The sequence below is a fragment of the Carettochelys insculpta genome, chromosome 1 (genome assembly GCF_033958435.1).
Source record: "Carettochelys insculpta isolate YL-2023 chromosome 1, ASM3395843v1, whole genome shotgun sequence".
NCBI lineage: Eukaryota > Metazoa > Chordata > Testudines > Carettochelyidae > Carettochelys > Carettochelys insculpta.
Window position 1 is genome coordinate 14792116 of NC_134137.1, and position 22656 is coordinate 14814771.

Genomic DNA, 22656 nt, shown 5'->3' on the forward strand with positions numbered 1-22656 from the left:
GTAGGGGGCAGGTTTCAGAGGGGTCTTTAAAGAGTGGGGTCCCAGTAAGAGGGAGAGCCAGAGCTGACAAGGTCTGTTCAGCAAGGTGGAAATGGCCCAGTATCAATAGTACTTATCAAAAGAGGAAAAAACAAGACAGATCAGACAGGGGGATATGAGCCTTTGCCAGAGTCTAAGGGGGAGATATTAACGCCCAGGGCAGAGAAGCTGTTTTTGTAAGCTGAGAGCCACTCCCAGTCTCTGTTTAATCCTTGGTTAATTGAGTCAAATTTGCAAACGAATTGCAGCTCAGAGATTTCTCTCTCCATTTGATTTCTGAAATTTCTTTGTTTCAGAACTGTCACCCTTAAATCTGCCACTGAGTGTCCTGGGAAATTGAAGTGTTCACCCACCGGCTTCTGTACATTACCATTCCTGATGTCTGATTTATGTCCATTTATTCTTTTACGGAGAGACTGTCCAGTTTGGCCAATGTAAATTGCAGTGGGGCATTGCTGGCATATGATGGCATGTAACCAACTGGCTGGTGTATGTGCACCACTGACCTCTGCTGGGTAGAATTAGAACTGCGCCCTGGTGTCCTGTGGAGTCAGCTGACAGCAGCCCCTCATTAGCTCAAGTGCAAGGGGGCAGAGCTTTCAGAGCCGGAGGATCTGAGCTTCACTGTCCCCATGAAATTCAGTTTGGCCATGGCACACAGCAGGACACTGGTGACAATCATGCAGGCTATGGGTGATCCGTAGATTTTAACGAAGGACAGAAAAGGCTGTTGTGATCATTGATCCCCTGGTTCTCAGACTGGGGGGACACAAGGTTAAAAAGCTGTAAAAGCTGACAGGGGGACCCAGCTAGCGATCAAAACAGAAACGCAGCCCTGTAGTGCTTTAAAGACTCACAAAATCATTTATTAGGTGATGAGCTTTTGTGGGACAGACCCACTTCTTCAGATCTGGCAAATTCTGATACAAGTAAACTGACACAATGAGAATTTAACTGAAAGATGGAAAAAAAATGAAAAGAAACTGATGAAGCAACTACATGGAACAGAAGGAGGGGGCAGAGGCAACGGCAGGTCAGAGGGGGAGGAAAATTACTTACTGCAAGTGTCTGTTAAGTTAAGTGGGTTGCGTGCAGTCACTAGGAATATCAAAGATGGGGAAGCTGTCCTTATAATGTGTAAGTTAATTGCTGTAGTTGTTGAGACCAAGATGTAAAGTATCAAACTTAAGAACGAACTAGCGATGCCTGAGTCTGCGGCGCTCCAAAGTGCTGTCCAAGTCACTGGCCCTGGGTTGGGGTAACGTTGTGCCTTTTCCAACAGATCCCAGCAACAAGAGGATCGCTAGAAACATCCTGAAGTATGAAAGGCTCCTGGTGGAGAACCCAGAGGGTGCCAAGGCAGAAGTGGGCCTGCGGCGGCCAAATGTCACACACCTGCAGACAAGAGACCTCTATGAAGAGCTGTGCCAGACACTGGGCTCACAGGTACGGAGCTCTGAGCTGGCAGACGTGGTGAGGGGGAGCTGGTGAGCCACATCTTCTTGTCCAAGACCATGTGCCTCACACCTGGCCTAGCCGCTGAGGTTAGGTCTCTCCCACTGCCCAGTCAGACCTGGCCGAGGCAGCCTCTTGCAGCAGTGAGTGTTACGACCCAGACCCATGTGTTAGTGTAACCTGCTGGTCAGCTCTGGCTGTGTGCCAGCCTCTGGGCCTGCTCTCTGGCGGGCTGGGGGCTGGTCCAGACCCCAACGCTGGAGCCTGGCTTGGAGTGCTGCAGGTCCCCAGCATTGGCTCTGCAGTTAGCCCAGCTAGTGGCTCTCAGGCAAGAAGGTGGGGGCAGGGGGAAGCCCAGCAGACCCTGGTGGCTTTGGGTCACTGTCAGCCAGTGTTTCCTGTAAGCTGAGCGCTTGGGCAGCCTCCCAGGAGAGAGTCAAATGCTGCCCAGCTGATTAGCAGAGCACCCCCAGCTGGCAGCATGTGTTTCTCTCAGTGGTGTACATCTGCATGTTCCTTGGTGCATGTAAAAAAATATTTCACACATGCAGAAAAAGTTAGAGGGAACTGTCAGCCTGTGACCTATTGCCAACCCTGGGCTCCCAGCTTCTGCCTTGCCAGAGAAGCTCTTTGCAGCCTTTTGTGAATTCTACTCCCCACCCTGCTGGGACAGAAGGAGTATGAGCTGCATGAAGGCTGGCATCCTTGCCCCAGAGCTGCATGAGATTCAGTCCCCGGTAAGCTGGAGTCTCCAGCTGGATTCTCATGTGTTCCTTGGGCTTGTTTCATTTCAGCCAACCCAGTATCAGATCCCAGCCCTCCATTGCTCATATGAGATGAACGACAATCCGTACCTGATCCTCCAGCCAGTGAAAAAAGAGCTGATCCAGCTGCAACCATACGTTGCCCTGTACCACGACTTCATCAGTGATCTGGAGGCGGAGAAGGTTAAGGAGCTTGCGGCTCCTTGGGTGAGTTCATCAGACACTGCTGGCAGACCTAATGCACACGTGTCCTCATACAGCTCCATGGGAAACACTCATCAATCACCTACTGGCCGCAAGAGCTGCCTCTCCAGAGCTAGGGGTGTGAGCCAGATGCAGACAAATGGGATGTCTGGATAGCTACAGATGGGTCCCAACCCCAGGCTCACACCCAAAGAAACCCAGGAGATAGTTCGCTCTTGGTCGGACCTTCAGGACTCCAGCTTAAACCTGTACCCAGGGGTGGGATTTTAGCTTTATGTGGTAGGGGCTTGTTCCTTCTGGGCTGAAAGATGTGGGTCTGAGCTGCCTCTCAGGTGAGTGCTGGATGAAGCGTTGTCCAGGGATGGGTGTTTTTCTGGAAGATCTCTTCTCATTCAGCCAGGGATTGTGGCAGGGAAGTTCTGTGGCCCATACGGGACAGGAGTGGTAGCTGTGTTGGCTGTAGGATACCAGAGAGACACTGGGGGTGAGGCCGTGCCTGTTATTGGCCTGAGTTCTGTGGGTGGGAGAGGGAAGCTTTCGAGCTACACAGAGCTCAGCAGTGGCCTTAGAAATTGTGCACCGAGCTAAGTTCCTAAACACAGAAGGCACCTTAGAAACGTGAACGGCCATCTGGCCTAACCCGATGGTGAGCACCAACAGCCAGCTCACCATTTGGAACAGGGTGAATAGTTGTGAGACAGGCCTGCTGACAGGGAGGGCAAGAGGGATGTTAGCACAGGGGCCTGCTGTTTCAAAGGGGCCCAGAGGCAGGCCGGCAAACAGGGCCGGCAAAGAGGGCAGCTGCTCTGGCCCCCTTTGGAATGCCGCAGCAGCCCTGTGTACCGCTCTGTGTGCAGCTCTGAGGGGGCATGGCGGGGTGCGGGGCTGACTGCCCTAAGCCACACCCCTTCTGCCCTTGGCCCTGCCTCCTCCCACCTTGCCACGTGGGCAACGGCCAGAGCAGCTGCATGTGCAGCTCTGAGGGATTGGAGAGAGTGTGGGAGATCACCGTGATCTGGGTGGCGCTAAGGGCTGACTACCCTAGACCCCACCCCTTCTATCTTTGGCCCCACCCCTTCTGGGGAGGTGGAGCTGGGCCTCCCTCCTGCGCTAGCCCACAGTGGCTGTTGGCCCTGCTGTCATTGGCGATCAGACAGCAGTCGTCAGGCAGGTTCTTTAGAAGGGCCAGGGCCAGGGCCAGGGCCAGGGCCAGGGCCAGGGCCAGGGCCAGGGCCAGGGGGGCCGTGGCGGATTGTCTCCCAGCCAGAGGAGCTGCTAGTTAGAGAAGTAACAAAAAGAGAGGGACAGAACCACCTGGGCCATGTGTTGAGTAAACCACATCCCTTTAGCTGCCCCTCTGGGCAGACCTGGTGCCTTGGTACCAGAGCAAACCGGTCCCCATGGAGATTAATGGCTGTACAAGAGTCTCCCGCTGGCCTCACTCTCCTGACGGGCCCAGCGTATGGAGGCTCTTGTAGCGCACTGGGCTTGGCCTTTGGTCAGCCATCCCTTCCCCCCTCCCACCGCACCATGGCAGCCCCTCAGTCACTGGGAAGACGCTTTGCTGGGCTGGTGGTGCCGGCCAGATACTCAGAAGCAGGTGCCTCAGGGCCCTGCTCTCACTGGCTGGGTAATAACACTTTGTGCACCCCCTCTTGGCACAGCAGCTGAATGCACAGGTCCAGGGCTCCAACTAGGAGTGCCCATGCTTGTTAAAGTGTTTCTCTGTGTGAGTCTATATCTACCCCAGGCAAAGTAAGTTGACCACAGAGATGCAACTCTAGCTACAGCAATCGCGGAGCTAGAATCAACCTATCTGTGCTCGGCTTATGTGGCTGTCCCTATTGAACCAGGTCGACAGGAGAGTTTCCCGTCTCGTAAGGAGTACAGGGCTTGACCGCAACCCCGAGAGGTCAATTTCACGCATCCCCACTCATGCAAAATGGAACCCGGAAGATTGATGCTGAGCAGGTCAATGTAGTGTAGACCATAGCGTGAGTGGTCTAGGTGCCATTCCATGGGACAGGGAACCACACCGTTAGGTGTATGGGTTACACCTGCCTCCCCAGATGTGATGGCGGGTGGCTGCAGCGCCTGTTTGTTACAGCCTCTCACTTTCTCTCATGCTTTCCTCTCCCTGACGCCCAGCTGCAGAGATCGGTGGTTGCCTCCGAAGAGAAGCAGCAGAAAGCTGAGTACCGGATAAGTAAGAGGTAACTACCTGCCCCTGACACCCAGGCACCAGGGATCTGACCGCTGGAATGCCACGCCTCCTGGAACTCCCTGGCGGGCCAGGCTGCCTAGGGCAAATGGCACCTGGGGTGTCTGAGTCCCATGGTGCTTGGTGCTGTACTAACACACCGCATACATCGACACCACAACAGGGGGACAGGTAGACCTAGCTGAGGTGGCTTTGGCCTAGTTCAGTTGAAAACCAATGGTCTAGACCAAAGCCACCTCAGCTAGGTCAACCCATCCCCCTGTTGTGTTGTCGATGTATGCTGTATGCTTGTACCAATAACGAGGAAGCTGCACCTGCTCAGAGTCCCTGGCAAGCTTCTACCTGGGTGGCTGGTCCGTGCCACCGCCGCTTTGCAGCCATTGGCACCCACGATACGGTGGCAGTGTAGACACACCCAGGGAGCCGGTGCCGAAGCGCTCACAGAGAGGCACAACAGCCCAGGGAAGGGTTGTCCCCCTGACTGTACAGAGGGAGAACTGAGGAATTCGGGTGTTGCCCAAATTCTCCCAGGAGGCCCACTTTGCCCCTCACCTGCCCAGTCCAGGAGCTGTTTTGGATTGACCTGGGTGTAACTGGAGGGGATGGAGGAATCACGCTTAGGTAACAATAAAAGACACCGATGTCTCCACAGTCACCTTTTACTAGGAGCTGGGAAAATCCATGTCCTAGGGCGTATCTGCACTGGAGGGGCAATGCAGCTCCAGGAGACAGACCTGCGCTACCTCCGGTCGAGGTTGCCGGCTAAAATAGCATCCAGCCGTGCCAGCAGCAGGATGGGCTCCCTGCCTCGAGTAGGATCCTGTCTGAGACCGGGAGCCCATACTGGCAGCACCCAGCCCTGCCCACGGTGGCAGCGCCACTTCTATTTTTAGCACACGAGCTCAGAGCCAGCTCCTGTATGTCTGCTCCTGTCAGCAATGACAGCTCCCGTGCCAGTGCAGATGCACCCACCGGGACGCAAAGCGGGCAGTATGGGAGGGATATTGATTCATTTCAGCTGAGGGGAACATTCAATCGGTCTTGCATTAGGCTGAGTTTAAACCAGCATCCTAGGAGTGCAGGGCTTCAGATGCCTTCCCTGCTGGCTGAGCTCCCCTGCAGTAACAGCTTTCCAGGCTGCGGCAGGAGGAGCAGGTATGGCTGGAAACCAAACAATCGCTTGCTCAGTTACCCTGGCTCCCTGCAGGGGAGGAGAGTTAAATCCAGACTCCAGGCCCGGGGTAGTGTGGTTTTGCAATGATCCCAGTAAATATTTCCAGGCTCCGCCACCCCCAGATGCCCCGTTTATGATGGAATTCATTTCCCAGGCTCAGAGCCAGCTGGAGAAGGAGGTTTTTTAACCCACGCAGTTCCAGGGGGCTGCTAAAGACAGCAGAAGGGGCCCGAGCAGGGATCACCCTATTGCCAGCAAGAAGGTTATTGTCACAACAGCACCCTGAAAACAAAGGGGAGGTTGAAACAAGGGAAGAAGGAAATGACAACTGGATAAATTAACTTAAAAGCCAAGGACCTGAGCCTCTTACCAGAGGAACTTGCATGCAGTGAGCACAGCATCCGAGAGACAGACTCAATCTAATACTACTGAGATACACAGCACGTCCCCCTGAGCATCTGGAAGCCTTTCATGAGCGTTCGAAATTCCAGCTGCCACTTCTGCAACGAGGCCCCCATTGGTGTAACTCCTGCTGTCATGCAGAGAGGGCAAACTGAGGCACAGAGCCATGTCTAAAGCTACACAGTATGTCAGTAGCACAGGCAGGACTCAGTCCAGCCATTCTAATGGGAACAGCAGACCACACTCAGGCATCCTGTAAAAAGCAAGACTGGAGTGTCTCCGGGTTTAACATTCTGCATGCAAAGCAGGTTTCTCTGCAGACCTTGTAACGACCCTGACAATCCCTGCGGCTGAAAACCGATGGGACAGATGAGGCGGTTCAGACATACGTCTGGATGGGATTCAGCTATTCGCCAGAAGCTGATCTATTCCATATGGCCGGCTCCGCAGGCCACATTCTGCCCTGATGACTTGCCCGCGCCGTGTAATGTGACTTCGGCACATGGGCAGCAGTTCAGGGCCGTTGGCAAGGGGCAGCCATTCAGAGGAAAGGGATCGTTTTCTTTCTTACTGTCTCACAGAGGTTGGGTTGCTCCGCCCCTTTCTGCATATTTCCTGGAATCCAAAAGCAGCGGCAACGTAAGGCCGGATCCTGGGAATTCTTCTGCCAGCTGGTGCCATTCTGAGTGCTCATTGGTACTGCTGGCACAGAGCCCTTTGCACAGGCCAGGGTGGTGGTGGGGAGCAGGGTGGCTTTTGCACCTTTGCAGTCGTCTCTCGTGGACTGTCAGGGTCACTGTGGCTGAGGAATGCCTGATCCCTTCCCCTCTTGAGTCAGCTGACGTGGACCCTGGTCTTTATTGCAGCGGAGATTGCACCATAACCGCCTTGAGCCTCAGTTGTCCCTGACGTAAAATGGGGATACAATACCTCTTCTTGCTTCTACCTTCTGTCTGGCTTCTCTCTTTCTCTTGTAAGCTCTTTGGGGCAGGGACCATGGCCAAGCTCCTCAAAGGGATTTGAGCACCTAACTCACATTGAAATCAAAGGGAGCGAGGCACCTAAGTGGCTTTCAGGCTCTGGGCCTGACCGACTGTGTGTGGATGTACAGCTCCTAGCACAATGAGGCACTGACATTGCTTGAGGCCTCTAGGTACACTTCATACAATACTAAAAAAGGCGCCATCTGTGGAATTTATCTTTGGGGTTACACTGCATACCCCATACCCCAGAGCGTTTGCATTCCGGGGGCTGGTTCTGCTCTGTATCTAGCTAACATGGTGAACAGAATCTGGCAGATTCTGGAGCCCTCTGACAGGCTGGTCGACAGAGGACCCAATGTCAGCAAATGGATCTGGTAGAAGACTAAGGTTTCCATGTGCTGATCCAAATCATGCTGCCTCTGGGACTATAACAAAGGCAAACCCTTTGGTGGAAATACTCCTGGCACAGCAAGAAACTTTCAGGGCTGCATGGAACCACCTCCAGGAAAGTAGAGATCCCTCTGCTGGACACAGTTTACCTGCAGCCTTCAGACAACAGCTGAGCCTTCTGCCATGCACTGTCTCTGTTAGGAACAGCCTCTGCTCTGAGTGATAGATACAGCTGTGTGATAGATACAGGAAGAAGGCTAGTTTTGTTTCAGGAACAGGAGACCTGTTTATTTTTTTTTTTTGCTAGCTCTGCTACAGATGCACTGTGTATATTTGGACAAGTCACCCCGCACTAGTCATTTAAAGGTGTTTAGGTTCCCAAAGATGCAGCTAGGTGCCTAAATACCTTTCAAAATCTAGCCCTTGGAGCCTAATCTGATGCCCATTTGACTCAATTGATCCCCATTGGGCAGTACATCATGGTTTTATTGCACACGCAAAGTACAGGTTTGCCACAAGTCTATCTTCCCATCTCAATAATCCAGCCCCTTTTCATTCCCTGCCTCAGTTTCCCCATCTATCCAATCAGCATAATAACCCCAGCCCTAATGCACCTTACAAACATGGAGTCAGATTTCTCCCTAGGGAATCTCTTTCCCAGCGGAAGTCGATTGACTTGGCCGGACGACTCTAGTGGGTCAGGCATGGAGAACAGATGCCACCCGTGGGGATCCTGGTGCCAGCTGTTTTTGGCGAGTGCTCTAAGCTTGTCTGCTGTGCATTCTAGTGCCTGGCTGAAGGACACCGTCGACCCAGTGATTGTCTCCCTAGATCGGAGGATCGCAGCCCTGACTGGCTTGAACATTCGCCCGCCTTATGCGGAGTACCTCCAGGTGGTGAATTATGGGATAGGCGGACACTATGAGCCTCATTTTGACCATGCCACAGTAAGTAACAAACCTGGTAAGACCGGGGTGTAATTCAGAGTTCAAATGCAGGGTCACTTTCACATTGTGCCTGAGCCAATGAAGTCAATGGCAATCTTTTCATTGACGTCTGTTGGGACTGGCATGGGGCTCACCAAGCCATGAAGCAGCTTACTGGGGTTTCATTATTATGCCTGGGCTGTCATGCTGATCAGGCTGGTTATTTCATGGAGTTCTTTTGCACCATCCTCTCCACCTGACTTAAAAACCACCTCCCTTCTGGAAGCCCCAGGTCCCTGGTCTCTTTGCGACAGACGAAATGGCCAAAGGGGCAGCAATGTCTGTAATCAGTGGCGCCGTGGAGCTGGACGTCTCTGTGAGACTATGTAGGAGAGTCTTATAGTCCTTGCTCCTGTGAGTGAATTTGCCAGCCACAGCACAGCCCACTGGAAGGGCATTTGTAATATATTCACAACTGGGTGAAGTGTTTTCATTGGAACCCTTTTGGTATTAACAAAGAAAAAAAAGGGGAGGCTTTTCAACCAAAATGAAAAATTTTCACTGCCGATTTTTGTTTGGGTTGAAATATTCCAGTCTTCTTGTTGAAACAGTTGAAATAGCAAATTTTTTTAATAAATAAATCTTTGGTTTGGGGTTAAAAAAAATTAAATGGAAACGTCTACCTGGAAAAATCTCCTGGTTTTGTCTCAGGGCCTTTCAGTGGAAATACAAACCATTTTCGTGGGGCATTTTGAGATAATGAAAACAGAATTTCCCATTTCCAGTGAACAATAATTGGCATTTTAAAGCCAGATCTGTGCATATCACGCAATAGGCTGATGCTGATCTTATGTGCACTTGTTCTACACCTCGCTGACTGCTGGGCTGTGTCTACACTTGCGTTCCTCTTTTGAAAGAAGCATGCAAATGAGGGACATTGAAAATGCAAATAAGGTGCAGATTTACTTAGATTTTTATGGGAAGAAGGGCTCTTTCAAAGATGGGGTTTGCTTTCGAAACAGCCACTTCTACACTGCTTTTTGTCTTTCAAAAGAAGCTCTTTTGAAAGAAGAATATGCAAATGAGGTGTTAGGTATGTAAATCTGCACTTCATTTGCATGTTCAATTTCCCTCACTTGCATGCCTCTTTTGAAAGAGGCATGCAAGTGCAGACACAGCCCTGATTTCAGTGGAGTGACTTCTCATTAACAGCGAGAGAGGCATCAGACACCAGCGGGAGCTGAGCCCGTGGTTATTGATTATGATGGTGAACTTAGAACAGAATCTGCCAAGTGTTTGTTGTTTCCATCATAGTAAAGCCTCGCAGAACTTCACGTCAGGGACAGTAAATGTAGCAAATCCAGTACGTGTGCTTCAAGTAGCCTCCGTATTTAGGAATCTGCTACAGGATCATTTGCTTACCAGCCTGGTGGCAGACGCAAACACGCGGCATAGGTGATTTTGACCATTGTTTTTTATTTCCCCCTTCCCCATAGTTAATTTCCAATTTCTGTCTCAACATTCCAAGCAGCTGTGCACTGAGGCTCTTATTAAAGTAGGTCATGCTTCTGGCCTGAACTGCTTCGTTTGAGCACAACGCCTCATCCTGTAGCACTGGTCATATTAATGTCTGTTCTGAATAGTGCAGCGGTGCCGGGACTGTGAATGAACATCTGTTCTCTTTTGATGCAGTCGAGAAAGAGTCCCCTTTACAGAATGAAGTCGGGTAACAGACTAGCCACAGTCATGATCTATGTGAGTATTCCCTGCCCGCTGGGATCTGGGCAGGGGTTTGTTTCTCAGTGTGTGAAGAGTGGTTAAAAGATGCCTAGCCACAACATTCACAGGGAGCGTCAATCAGATTGAGCTAAACTGCAGCTATATCAAGCAGTTAGACTGGGGACTTGTGGTTAGAGCAGAGAGCCTCCTGTTTTCAGTTCCCATGTGCAAGGGTCAGAGTAGGAGTGAATGGGCCCTATACAACCTCCATGCACAACCCCAGACCAGCTACATATTTCTGATTAAAAAGATCCGCAGTGAAAGAGTTAACAATGTTTCAGGTAGTCGTTAGGAATCAGGGTTGACACCCCTTTGAGATGGATTAAGGCAATCCACACCTCTCTGAGCTCTGGGTGACTGCCCCAACATCAAATCAGAAAATCAGAGAATCCTAGGGCTAGACGGGACCTAAGGAAGTCATTGAGTCCAGCCTCCCACCTAAAGCAGGATCTACCCAAACTTAAATCATCCCAGCCAGGAGTTTGTCAAGCTGGGACTTAAAAACCTCTAGGGATGGAGAATCCACCACCTCTCTCAGTAACGTATTCCCATGCTTCACCACTCTCCTGGTGAAATATTTTATCCTAATATCCAACCTACTCCTCCCCCTCTCTAACTTCAGACCATTGCTCCTTGTTCTGCCATCTGTCCCTACTGGGAACAGTCTCTCTCCATCCTCTCTAGAGCCCTATTCCAGGAAGCTGAAGGCTGCTAACAAATTGCCCCTCACACTTCTCTTCTGCAAACTAAATAACCCCAAATCTCTCAGCTTCTCCTCATAGGTCATGTGCTCCAGCCCCCTAATCATTTTCATTGCCCTCTGCTGAACCTGCTCCAGTAAGTCCACATCCTTTCTATATTGGGGGGCCCAGAACAGGACACAATACTCCAGATGAGGTCTCACCAGTGCCCAATAGAGAGGAATAATAACTTGTCTAGATCTGTTGGAAATGCTTCTCCTAATGCATCCCAATATCCCATTAGCCTTCCTGGCTACAAGGGCACACTGTCAACTCTTATCCAGCCTTTCATCCACCCTAATCCCCAGGTCCTTTTCTGCTGCACTGCTACTTAGCCAGTATGGACCCAGCCTGTAACAGTGCTTGGGATTCTTCCATCCCAAGTGTAGGACTCTGCACTTGTCCTTGTTGAACCTCATCAGATTTCTTCTGGCTCAATCCTCCAATTTATCGAGGTTACTCTGGATCCTATCCCTACCCGCCAAAGTATCTACCTGACCTCCCAGCCTAGTGTCACCTGCAAATTTGCTGAGGGTGCAATCCATCCCCTCATCCAGGTCATTAGTAAAGATGTTGAATAGTACTGGCCCTAAAACTGATCTTTGGGCACCTCACTTGAAACCACCCACCAACCAAACATTGAGCCATTAACTGCTACCCATTGGGCCTGACCCTCTAGCTAGCTTTCTATCCATCTTACAGTCCATGTATCCAATCCATACTTCCTTAACTTATGGGCAAGAATGTTGTGGGAGACCATATCAAAAGCTTTGCTGAAGTCAAGGTATATACCACATCCATTGGCTTCCCCATGTCCACAGAGCCTTTTAGCTCATCATAGAAGCTAATCAGATTGGTCAGGCATGACTTGCCCTTGGTGAATCCATGTTGACTACTATTGATCACTTTCCCCTCTTCCAAGTGCTTTAAAATGGATTCCTTGAGGATCCCCTCCATGATTTTTCCAGGGACTGAGGTAAGTGTGACTGCTCTAGAGTTGCCTGGATTGTCCTTCTTCCCTTTTTGAAAGATGGGCACTACATTTGTCTTTTTCCAATCATCCGGGACTTCTCCAGAGCTCCACAAGTTTTCAATGATAATAGCTAAAGGCTCGGCAGTGAGGTCTGCCAAGTCCCTCAGTACCCTGGTATGCATTAAATCCAGACCCATGGATTTGTGTGTGTCTAGCTTTTCTAAATAGCTCTTGACCTGTTCTTGCCGCACCGAGGGCTAGACAAGCTCTGTGCACAATCTCAGGCAGCAGCTTTTCTTCCTTTTCACTGGGGCTAGACATATTGTTTAGACTGAAGGGTTAGATCCTACAGAACCTTGGCCCAGGGTTGGTACAATGAGCTAACACCAGCCTCGCTCTGCCCTGGTGGGTGTTGCTCACATGGAGTGTGGTACAAGTTAGCTGAGGGAGGGCATTCCAGGCAGTGGTTAAAAAATACACAGAAGTGTGTGAGAGAAGCCAACAAATTGGCTGAAAGGCAGCATTGGCAGAGCCATGTGATAGAAGACGAGGACAGACAAGCAGGAAAGGGCAGAGTTATCCATGGCCTCGGAGGCAGTGTGATCTCGAGCAAATCAGCGAGCCGCTCTGTGCCTTAATATCCCTCTGTGAAAAACAACCTCCCTGGTAAAGCTCCCCCTTGTGAAAGAGGCTTTGTAAAATTGCAGTGGTACAATGAGCGCTGCCTTTGTTTTCAGCTGAGCTCCGTAGAAGCTGGAGGATCCACCGCCTTTATCTATGCAAACTTCAGTGTGCCTGTGGTCAAGGTGAGTGGCGGGGAGGGTGTCCAGCATAATCTCCAGAAATACGGTCTCTCCAGCACTGCTGGGAAGGGACAGCCCTGCCCTCAGATACTTGCATCAACAACTCCAGCCTGCCATTTTAGATGACATATGAGAGAAGATGAAAAGAACTGGGTTTGTTTCCTTGGGAATAGAGAAGGCTGAGAGAGGACATGATTGCAGATTTCAAGTATCTAAAAGATTGTTACATAGAGGAGGGAGAGAAATTATTCTCTGAAGATAGGACAAGGAGCAACGGGCTTAAATTGCAGGAAGGGTGGTTTAAGTTGGACATTAGGAAAAATTTCCAAATCGTCAGGATGGTTAAGTACTGGAATAAATTGCTTAGGGAGGTTGCAGAATTTCCATCATTGGAGATATGTCAGAGCAGGCTGGAATAATATCTGACAGGTTATGCTCTGGATGGTGCTTGGTCCTTCCCTGAGTGCGGGGGGACTGGACTTGACCTCTTGCAGTCCCTTCCAGTTCTTGTGTTGTCTGATTCCTCATCTGTGCCATAAGTAACACATCCAAGTGGAATCCTCTCCCTGGGGCCATTCGTTGCTACACCATAGAAAAGGCTAGTAAGTGCCTGGCTGAGCATGACGCTGCTCTGTTTGGTCAGCTGGAACGGCAGTCACATCTCAGGGCTGGGCTGTGCCAAGGGACAGGTGCCAGCACCCTGGGTGAGCATTATACACAGTGCTGGGTGCAGCTTTGGCTTGTGCAAACTTCGGTTTGAGTTCTCCTGAGCCCTCCTCAGCACACAGGGAAGCTCTCTTCAAAGAGCAGTTCCATTCTGTGCCAGAGCTGTGCCAGTCCAGATCCAGACATCTGGAGCAGCTGGCTCTGGGGGTGGGGTTCAGCCCTTTGTATAGCTAGGGGCCAGCTGCCCGTTTCCATTCAGGAACAGGGCTCTCCTGAAGTTTTGGCAGGGGCAGGTTTGGGCTCACAGTTTGGGCTTAGACCTGGGCTGAGAAGCCACAAGCCAGGTGAGTTTCCCACCCTTTGGGGTTTGATTGGGCCTGATCCACATTTCCACTGAGCCCGTTTTCTCCACTCCCACAGGGCCAAGGGGCCTCCATGCCCCTGGTTTTATGGAGCCTCTGGCCCAATGAGCATCTCCTGCAGTGCTCAGATCACATCGGTGTTGCCACAGGGCAGAGTGGGGAGAGGGTGGTGGCTGCCCCCACATCAGAACAGGCTGAATGTAAGTTTGGACTCAGATCCTGAGCCATGCAGGAGGTTCTCCTTGGGCCGGCCAGTCACTGGTACCAGAGCATTTGCAAAGACTCTTTGCACTGGCCAGGTCTCCTGACCCATGGTTCAGCACATCAGCCCCAAGCCTGCTGTTTCCCCTCTGGACTATGGGGTCTTCTTCCCCAGGAGTGCTAAGCAGCAGGGGCAGAGTTTGCAGCCTTCATCAAGTAAACGTCTCAGTTCCTCCCCTGTAATGGGAGGGCCATGGGAAGACGGCTGAATAGCAAGTGAGTGTGTGTGTGTGTGCAGCAAACCACTCTCCTCCAACTGTTTTTCCTGCGCGATGACCTTAGCAGGTCCCTAGGGCTCCCCAGACACAAAGAGCTCATTTCAGTGTGCGTAGGGGGGCAGCTGCCACGCTGCAGGACAGAACCTGGGCAAGCCAGTGCTAAAAACATTAACTGCTACAGCTCGCGCTTCACCGCCCAAGGAGAGGCTGCTGCAGACTCCTCTCTGCCGCAGACGTGCAGCAACGGAACCTGTGATGCCCGCTCACCCCGGGCTACGCGGGCCGTGGCGGGAGCCCTCCACCCACCGGGCGTCTCTCTCTTCTCGTTTCCAGAACGCGGCTCTGTTTTGGTGGAACCTGCACAGGAACGGAGCCGGGAACGGGGACACTCTCCATGCTGGGTGCCCAGTTCTCGCGGGAGACAAATGGGGTAAGCAGAGACAGCTGAGGGCATCACCACGCACAGCCCGCTAGCCTCCCTGAGCAGGGCAGGGCTGTTCTTTGAAACCTGGGGGCAGTGAAGCATGGGCAGAGGACGACCCGGCGGAGAAGTACCGGAGAGGGTGCAGCAAGGCCGAAAGAGCCACAGGGCAGTAGAATCAGGCAGCAGATGAGAGACACCTTCAGATCACTAGCAATCCTCTGCCGCAGGCGCTCCGGGCTCTTTGCAGGGTAAGGCCTGGGATGCAGACATCCCTTCACTGATGCTGCCCTGGGACAATGGGGGCCGTCCAGGTGTGATTCAGTGGTTGGTGATGGCCCAGCAGGTCCAGCTCCGCTCTTCCTGCCGTCTGGCAGGAGCCACATCATCGTGACCACCGGGAAGCTCTGTCCCAGCGCTGCAGTCGTCTGGAGGCTCCACCCTCACAGCTCCCATTGGCCAGGAATCACAGCCAATGGGAGCTGTACGGGATGGTACCTACAGGTGACCACAGGGCAGTGCAGGCTGTCTGGCGCCACCTGTTCTCCACCTCCCCAAAAGGGGAGTTTGCAGCTGGGCCAGGTAAGACTCTGTGCACCAAACCTATGGCCAAGCCCTGAGCTCTCCCTGGCACTCTAAGTCCCGAACTACCCCCCCCGATTCTGCACCCCCACCCCAAGCTTCTGCCCTGAGCCTGCTCCGCATCTCCAAACCCCTTGGCCCCAGACTGGAGCCTTCCCTGCACCCCAAGCCCCTCGTCGGCAGTCCCACCCCAGAGCCCACACCCTCAGAGAAAGAAAGTCCAAGGTGGGAGATTGTAGCGTAACCTGCGCATCAGGGAGTTCTCCCTTGGGCTCCTTCAGCGAGAGAGCGGCTGACTCAGGAGGGCTCATATCCCTTCCTGGCGTCTCCTTTACACTCTCTGTTCTGCTGGGCCACACAGTGCCGCCCCCTCTCAGTGCGTATTGCCCTCGTCTCTTTCAGTGGCCAACAAATGGATCCACGAACACGGGCAGGAGTTCCGACGGCGCTGCGGCCCTGACCCCGAAGAGTAGGAGCTGGAGCAGAGCTTGAGCACCCAACCCCGTCCACAGGCATGGGAGGAGGTGGGGGGGATGGAAATCCACCGCCATCCAACTCTTAAACGGGGCTCTGGAAAAGCCGGCTGGTTGGCTGCGAGGGAACGTGGCCTGCTGCCCAGGCAGGGCTCCGCAGGGCTTCGTCTGCTGTGGAGGAGCCTGAGGATCTGGGAGGGGAGAGTGGAACAAAAGTCACTATGGGAGGAGCCGGGGGGTACTTATGCAGGGAGAAAGAGGCAGCTGGGTACACTGCAGTGGCTCAGCTCGGGAAGGTGAACAGCATAAAGGCTGTGCTGCCTTTCCTGGGATGTTAATGGCACCAGCCCCAGCTGCTCGCTCCACATGCGGAGAAAGAGCCAAGGGAGGATGCTGATTTCAATGGGCCAAGGGGGAGGAACCAGGACACCACAGCCAGGCTCTGATCTCAGTTACCCTGCAGTGAGGCTGGTGGTATTCACTGACTTCATCGCTAGGCACAAGTGTCGTTTAGAGCAGACGTGAGCCAGCTTTTTAAGCCGGGCCCCACTTTTCGGCCCTGCAATTAGCAGGGCCCCCTGCAACCTGTCCAAAGTCATCCAAACCAATGGCAACGTCGGTAATGTTCATATGGAAAAAAAAAAAAAAACCCTTTTGGGGTGTGTAAGAAAAGAAGTCTGTAAAATGTATAAATGTCGTTAATCGGCGTATAAATGTGAATGCACAGACATCAAAACAGGAACAGAGTGCAACATTTGGAATGAGATGGATGAGCCTGAGACGCAGCAGCCGATCGCGCTCAGCTCCCCTTAAGAAATTTCATGCCCCCAAGGAGGCCCATCCCCCTGCACTTTGCACACTCCTGGTCCCCTGATTTACAGCAGAGTTTGGTCTATCCGTGAAAACAGAACTAAGAGAGTCTGAATGGCTGGGGCAGTCCCCTAACAATAATGACTCTAGACTGAACAATATGCTGGAGAGATCAGTGTTGCCTTGGGCAAGGGTGAGGGAATGCTACTTGGTTAGATCTACCCCCTGGCTGCTCTGAGGATTTTATAAGCATGGGTGGGAGCATTTGTGCAGAAGGCTGCCAAAACTTAGAAAAACAACTTCAGCTGCCTAGGAATGAAGACTGACTGGAATGTAAGCATTAGGGCTTTCCTGGGGTTGTGGCAATCGGTAATGGGAGCGGTGACATTGATGATCTCTGACAGAGTGGCTTGCAGGTCAGGGCAAGGCAATACACTCATCTCTCAGGCGATTGCAGAGTTGAGGTTTCTTTTTTTTACTTTTTTTTTGTGTAAAGTTCAGCATAGGAACCCCAGATTCGCAGAAGTGCATTGATCCAAACATGGGTAAAAGATAGCTGGCTAGATTCCGTCTGTTCTAAAACAGGCGGCCTACCGAGTCCGGAGACCACATGGTCCCATCTCTCTGAATTTTGCCGTCAAGACAGCTGAGCTCCAGAGCCATACCGTTTCTAAGGGAAAGGCAGCTTCATCAAGAGACTCCCGGTTGCTCGTTGCTTCAGAAGGGCAAGGTCCATCAGCAGAGACAGCAAACTGATGTCGAGCAAACCAAACAAAAAAGCAGTCATGTAGCACTTTAAAGACTAACCGAATAATTTTGTGGGTATTTCTTCAGATCTGGAGATGGGGCTGTACTGGAACTGGTGCTGAAAGTCAATACACAACGGTTTTATAACAGAGAGATACCAACAAACAAAAAATATGAACTGACAACTGACAAATCAGATACATAGGATGGGGGGGTGAAGGGAGAGAAAATTATCTGCTGCATGTGACAATTAAGATGTGACTTGCCTGAGATCACTACAAATATCAACGATGGCGAAGCTGTCTTTGTAATGTGCCAGGTAATGGCTATTGCTATGGAGGCCAAGGCGCAAAGTGTTGAATTTGAGCATAAATGGAACAAATAAAAGCAAATCCTTTGGAATTTAAAAATTCCCAAATCACATTTTAAAAATTTCAATCAGATTGTTCAGGAACACTTGCATTGGTTTCGTCTGTAGTAACAGCACTCCCTGTGGGAAAGTGCAACTTCTCTCCTGTGAAGCCTGGCTGAACGATTTTAAGATTCCTCTGGAAAGGCTCATTGTTTTTTAAAGCAATCCCCAATGCTGCATGCATGACCTTGGAGCCACACCTGGTGGGAATGCCAATGACCAATAATATCACACAGAAAAGCTGCCTGTGACAGAGGAGGGACACCAGTCATAAATTGCAGCAACCAACACAAGCCTTGTTAGTCTTGTGGTTTGAATGAAATTGTATTATTTCTTTTTGAAGCACACAAAACTTCTCTAACACAGGCTCTGTCCAACCAGTGAACGTCACTGACTTGCAACAGGTCGCTGCATGCAGCTGAAATGATTTTTTGGAAGAGCTTTAAAAAGACAATATCGCAAGCAAAAAAGCTGAGCACCTGCCATTCGCTAACCTCATCACAATACCCATTGTTTGTTTTCAAGGCCGCAGACAACTTACTGCACAAGAGAGCTGGTGAGTGACGCAGTCATGGAGGGTGTTCTGCTGCCAATCATGAAGCAAAGCCCTTCTCTTTCTGTCATGGAGGGTGCGCTGTCTGTAACAGCGATGGCTCTAAACCATTAAAAAAAAAAAAAGCTTTTCTTTGTTGCAAAAATGATGTCTCCAGTGATGAAGGGTTCTAACAGCAATAAGCAGCAAAATTCCTGACTATTTCACCATTATAAAATCCACGGGAGGAGAAAGTCCCCCAAAAGTTACTTGAATAATACTGCAGATGCAGTCACTTCTGGATACTTGAGTACAATAAAGATGGGGGGGGGGTTTCCGAGGGTGTACTTTTACTCAAGTAGTTTCCCAGAGAGAGACACCAGTGGCTTGTACTTAAGTACATCCCCACATCAACCAGTTGTACTTCTGCTCAAGTAACTTTTGGGGTACTTTTCCACTTCAAAAAAACTCTAACAGCAATAACTGGACAGTGTCCCTTAAATCGCTTGATTCATCCACTGCAATAGACCTGTATGTGGCTTTTTTTAAATCTGAAAGCACTGCTGACAAACAGTCTGTGTAAATTACCCGCCAGTTCCACAGTGCCGTGGCATCAGAAAGAGGCACTTGCTCCCCACAGTTCACGGTCTTATCTTTGTTTTTATCAAGCTACTCCAGCCTTTCCATGGTGCACGCCATCACCAGCTCAGCCTCCAAGAAAGACTTTTTCTTTTGAGCTAGTACCAATGCTGGCCCCGGACGAGCAGCTGTTCCTTCTCCCTGCACAGGCATTGATGGCAAGAGAATGACATTTGAAGTGTGATATGAAGATTTCAGATTTTCCATTTTGTCACTTCTTGAAACACTGCCAGCACTGGCTGCGTTGACGTTACTGTGCTTTGACTCACGCTGACGACCTCACAGACGGATACAGCGGTTTGGCACATTAAATGGAAAGCTTTTGCATTTAAATGAGGTGGCATATTGAAAAGAAAATCTGTTGGCTGGTTGGGATGGAGAGCTCAGTTTTTCCTGTCGACTTTGCAATATTTATTCCCACTCACATTCATTTTTTGCTCCGTTTCCATCATTAATGAAAAATTTTGCAGCCACTGCCTGGTACAATTGTAGTTGATGTTATAGCAAGAACATAAAACCCAGGAAGTTATTTACTATGAAGTCCTAGGCCAGTGGTTCCCAACCTTTTCGCTAGTGCAGACTAGTCACACCCCCAGATCTTTCACGGACCCCCAATTGCTCCAGTAAACCATTCGTGGACCCCACATCAGAGCCAATGCTCGCCACTATGTACACCTCATTAACTGAAAAAGGAAACCACAATGTGGATTTTCAGACAGCGAGTCATAACCTCATTGGAAGAGATTTAATTTAAAAATAATAATTGATTGTAACTTTGTAAATTATTTAAAACTTACTTTTTGTGAGCATTTTTATGTAGCTTTTATTTTTTTCACACACCCTGCGCCCCAGGTCGGGAACCGCTGTCCTAGGCAAATGATCGGCAGCGCACCCTGTTTGGAATTGCATAACACATTTTTAATGCAGGCTGCACAGGAAGTCATAGTTGGGCAGATTTAGCCCATGGGTCACCCATTGAGTATCGGGAGTAACGTCTTCTTGGCCTACATAAGTCTCTGACTGACTAGCTCTGAGAGTCTTTGCCCCAGGCCTGCTGCTGCCCCAAGGGCGGGCAGGAAAACAGGTTCTCTGGTCCAGTAGGACACCAGGTTGCCTCCCCTCCCCCGGACAGTAGGAGGCAGCTGATTTTTCCTTTATTCCAGCAGCAGATGTGCCAAAGAACAAGCCAGATTCTGCTCTTGGGTTTCAACAGTGAAACAGATCAGGACCCACCCTGGTGGCTCCACCTCATCCAATTCAACCAGTTTATGGGCAGCCAAGTTGACCTCAGGCAGAGCCCTTCTAGTTTCCACGGCAGCTGCTGCAAAGAGATTGCTGCGAATGCGAGACAAGGCTACAGCTCCAGTGACCCAGGCCAGCCAGGAAGCAGGGGGAGGGATAACTCAGTGGTTAGTGCATTAGCCGCCTAAAATCAGGGTTATACATTCAGTCCTTGAGAGGGCTTTTTAGGGAGCTGGGGCAAATACGTAATTTATTAAAAAAAAAAAAAACTGCCAGGGATGGTGATAGGTCCTGCTGTGGCTACAGGTAACTGGACTCAATGACCTCTGATAGTCCCTACTGGCTCTGTGAGGCTGTGTCGACACTAGTCCCCAACTTTAAAGGGAGTAGGGTGTCAGGAGAGTTGCTGATGAAGGGCTGCATGGCTCATTGAGCTAATTTCCAACACAGCAACTTCCAAGTGCTGGCATGCATGTAGCTGTGGCTCACCCGCTGGTACTTCAAAGTCCCTTGACTCCTCAAAATTTTGAAGAGTCAAGGGACTTGGAAGGCGCCTGGGCACTTTGAAGTACCGGCGGGTGAGCTGTGGCTACACACGAGCCGGCATTTTGAAATTTGCCGCTTTGAAGTTGTTGCAGGGGAGAATTAGCTTAATGAAGTGCTACATATGCACCACAGCACTTCGTTAATAATCTCCCGACACCCTACTTAGCAGGCTCCCTTCCAAGTTGGGAGCTAGTGTAGACATAGACTGAGACAGGTATAAGGTTGCAAAGGGGAAGGGTGAAACGTGGAAAACACCAGGGTCAGAACCCAGCTGCTGAGCAGATCACAAACACAGGCCTGCACATTAAAAAGGCAAATGCAGGCAAACTGCAGAGCTCATTTCTGTGCCTGACCCTGCAGCTCACCCCAGCTTTTGTACCTCTCAAGCAAATGTCCCCTACTCACAGGGACACCTGCTCTGTTCCTTCCTGATTATTACCTGTACTGCAATATAGCCTAGGCGCCCCAGCGGCGATCCAGGCCCCATTGTGTTAGTCAGCTGTGTTTTGAGCATGTTGCTAATAAAGTTTTGATCCTGAAAAGGAAAAAGAAGCTTGGGGCATTCCTGCTGTGAAGGACAACACGCATTTTTAAGAAAGAAAACTGAAACGCATCATAAAGTAAAACTGGCATAACTAAAGTGGTTTTGGGAGTGAAAGTGAGAAAGCCAGTGGTACAAACATGCCTGTAAAGTGTGAGGGAATAACATGTAAAAAGTTTGTGAACATTCTGTAGTAAATGTGTATCATGTTACAAATCATTGTGTGTGGGCTGTTTTAAAAATAGGAGTTAAGAAAATTATAGTTTGACTTTATTCATTAAGGGCTATTGTGTATTCACATGCATTGTGACTCTTCAGTTATTGATTTTTTTTAAAACTGGATTTGAATAAAAATGGCTCTTCTTGCTATTTTGGTTGCCAACCCCTGTGATAGGTGCTGTGTGTAAACATGGTAAGAGCCAGCCCCTTCCCCAACCTAAGGGCATCTCAGCTTGGGAACATGTAGGTTAGCTCTTCAGGTCATGGCCTGTGCCTTACTGGAGAGTCTGATCCAGGTAGGACTGGCAAGTACCATAACACCTCATCTACCCCACGCCCTGCACTTAAGGGTTGACTACAAAATAACAAGACCCTTCCTGACAGGGGCTTGTCTGACTTGCTCTTGAAAACTTCCTATGCCTGAAATGCCACAACCACCAATGCTCACTCACCCTCACTGCTGGAATTTTTTTTCCTAATGTCCAACTTAAACTTCCCTTGCTGCAATTTAAACCCATTGCTTCTTGTTCTATCCTCGGAGAGTAACAATAATTTTTCTGCCACCTCCTTGTAGCACTCTTTTATGTACTCGAAACCTGTTAGCCTGTCCCCCCACCCACCCTCCCTGCTCATGTCAGCGCCAGACTAAATAAAGCCAGTTTTTTTTCCTATCCGCCCTCATAGGCCATATTTGCTTGACCAAGAACTGGACATTATACCCCAGCTGGGGCCATATCAGCGCAGTGTAGCTTGAGCGCCTAATGCAAAGGGAGCTTCATCACCACTAGGTTTTACAGTAACAGAAGAGTGTAAAGTTTCTAGATTAAAAACAAAACAGCCCCAGATCCCGTCTGTAGGGCTGCGTGGTCAAACAGCCTCACTAAAGGAGACTGACCCTCTGACAACACAGCCAGCTAAGAAGGAATATTGGTGTCTTACACACTGCCAGATTAAGGCCTAGGAAAATTTAACTACAGGTTGAACCTCTCTAATCTGGCACCCTCAGGCCCTGACTGGTGCCAGATGAGAGAATGTGCCAGACCACAGGAGGTCAATAGTGTCTCGCACAGGTGGCTGCAACCAAAACAGCCAGAAGAGCCATTTTTTTCTAATTCGGTTTCGAAATCAGTAT

The 22656-nt window shown here is 50.4% G+C and overlaps 1 protein-coding gene across 2 annotated transcripts in view; it reads left to right on the forward strand.

Annotated features, from left to right (window-relative positions):
- Positions 1-21750, forward strand: part of P4HA3 (prolyl 4-hydroxylase subunit alpha 3) — a 40817-nt gene extending 19067 nt beyond the window's left edge. The window contains exons 6-13 of one of the 2 annotated variants that reach the window (XM_074981030.1): positions 1322-1485; positions 2289-2465; positions 4611-4675; positions 8420-8579; positions 10251-10313; positions 12788-12856; positions 14694-14790; positions 15766-21750. In XM_074981030.1, coding sequence (XP_074837131.1) covers positions 1322-1485; positions 2289-2465; positions 4611-4675; positions 8420-8579; positions 10251-10313; positions 12788-12856; positions 14694-14790; positions 15766-15836 — 866 coding nt within the window. In that variant the 3' untranslated portion in view covers positions 15837-21750. The remainder of the gene's footprint in view (positions 1-1321; positions 1486-2288; positions 2466-4610; positions 4676-8419; positions 8580-10250; positions 10314-12787; positions 12857-14693; positions 14791-15765) is intronic. The other variant, XM_074981038.1, reaches the window with a different exon arrangement.
- The last annotated feature ends 906 nt before the right edge of the window (positions 21751-22656 follow it).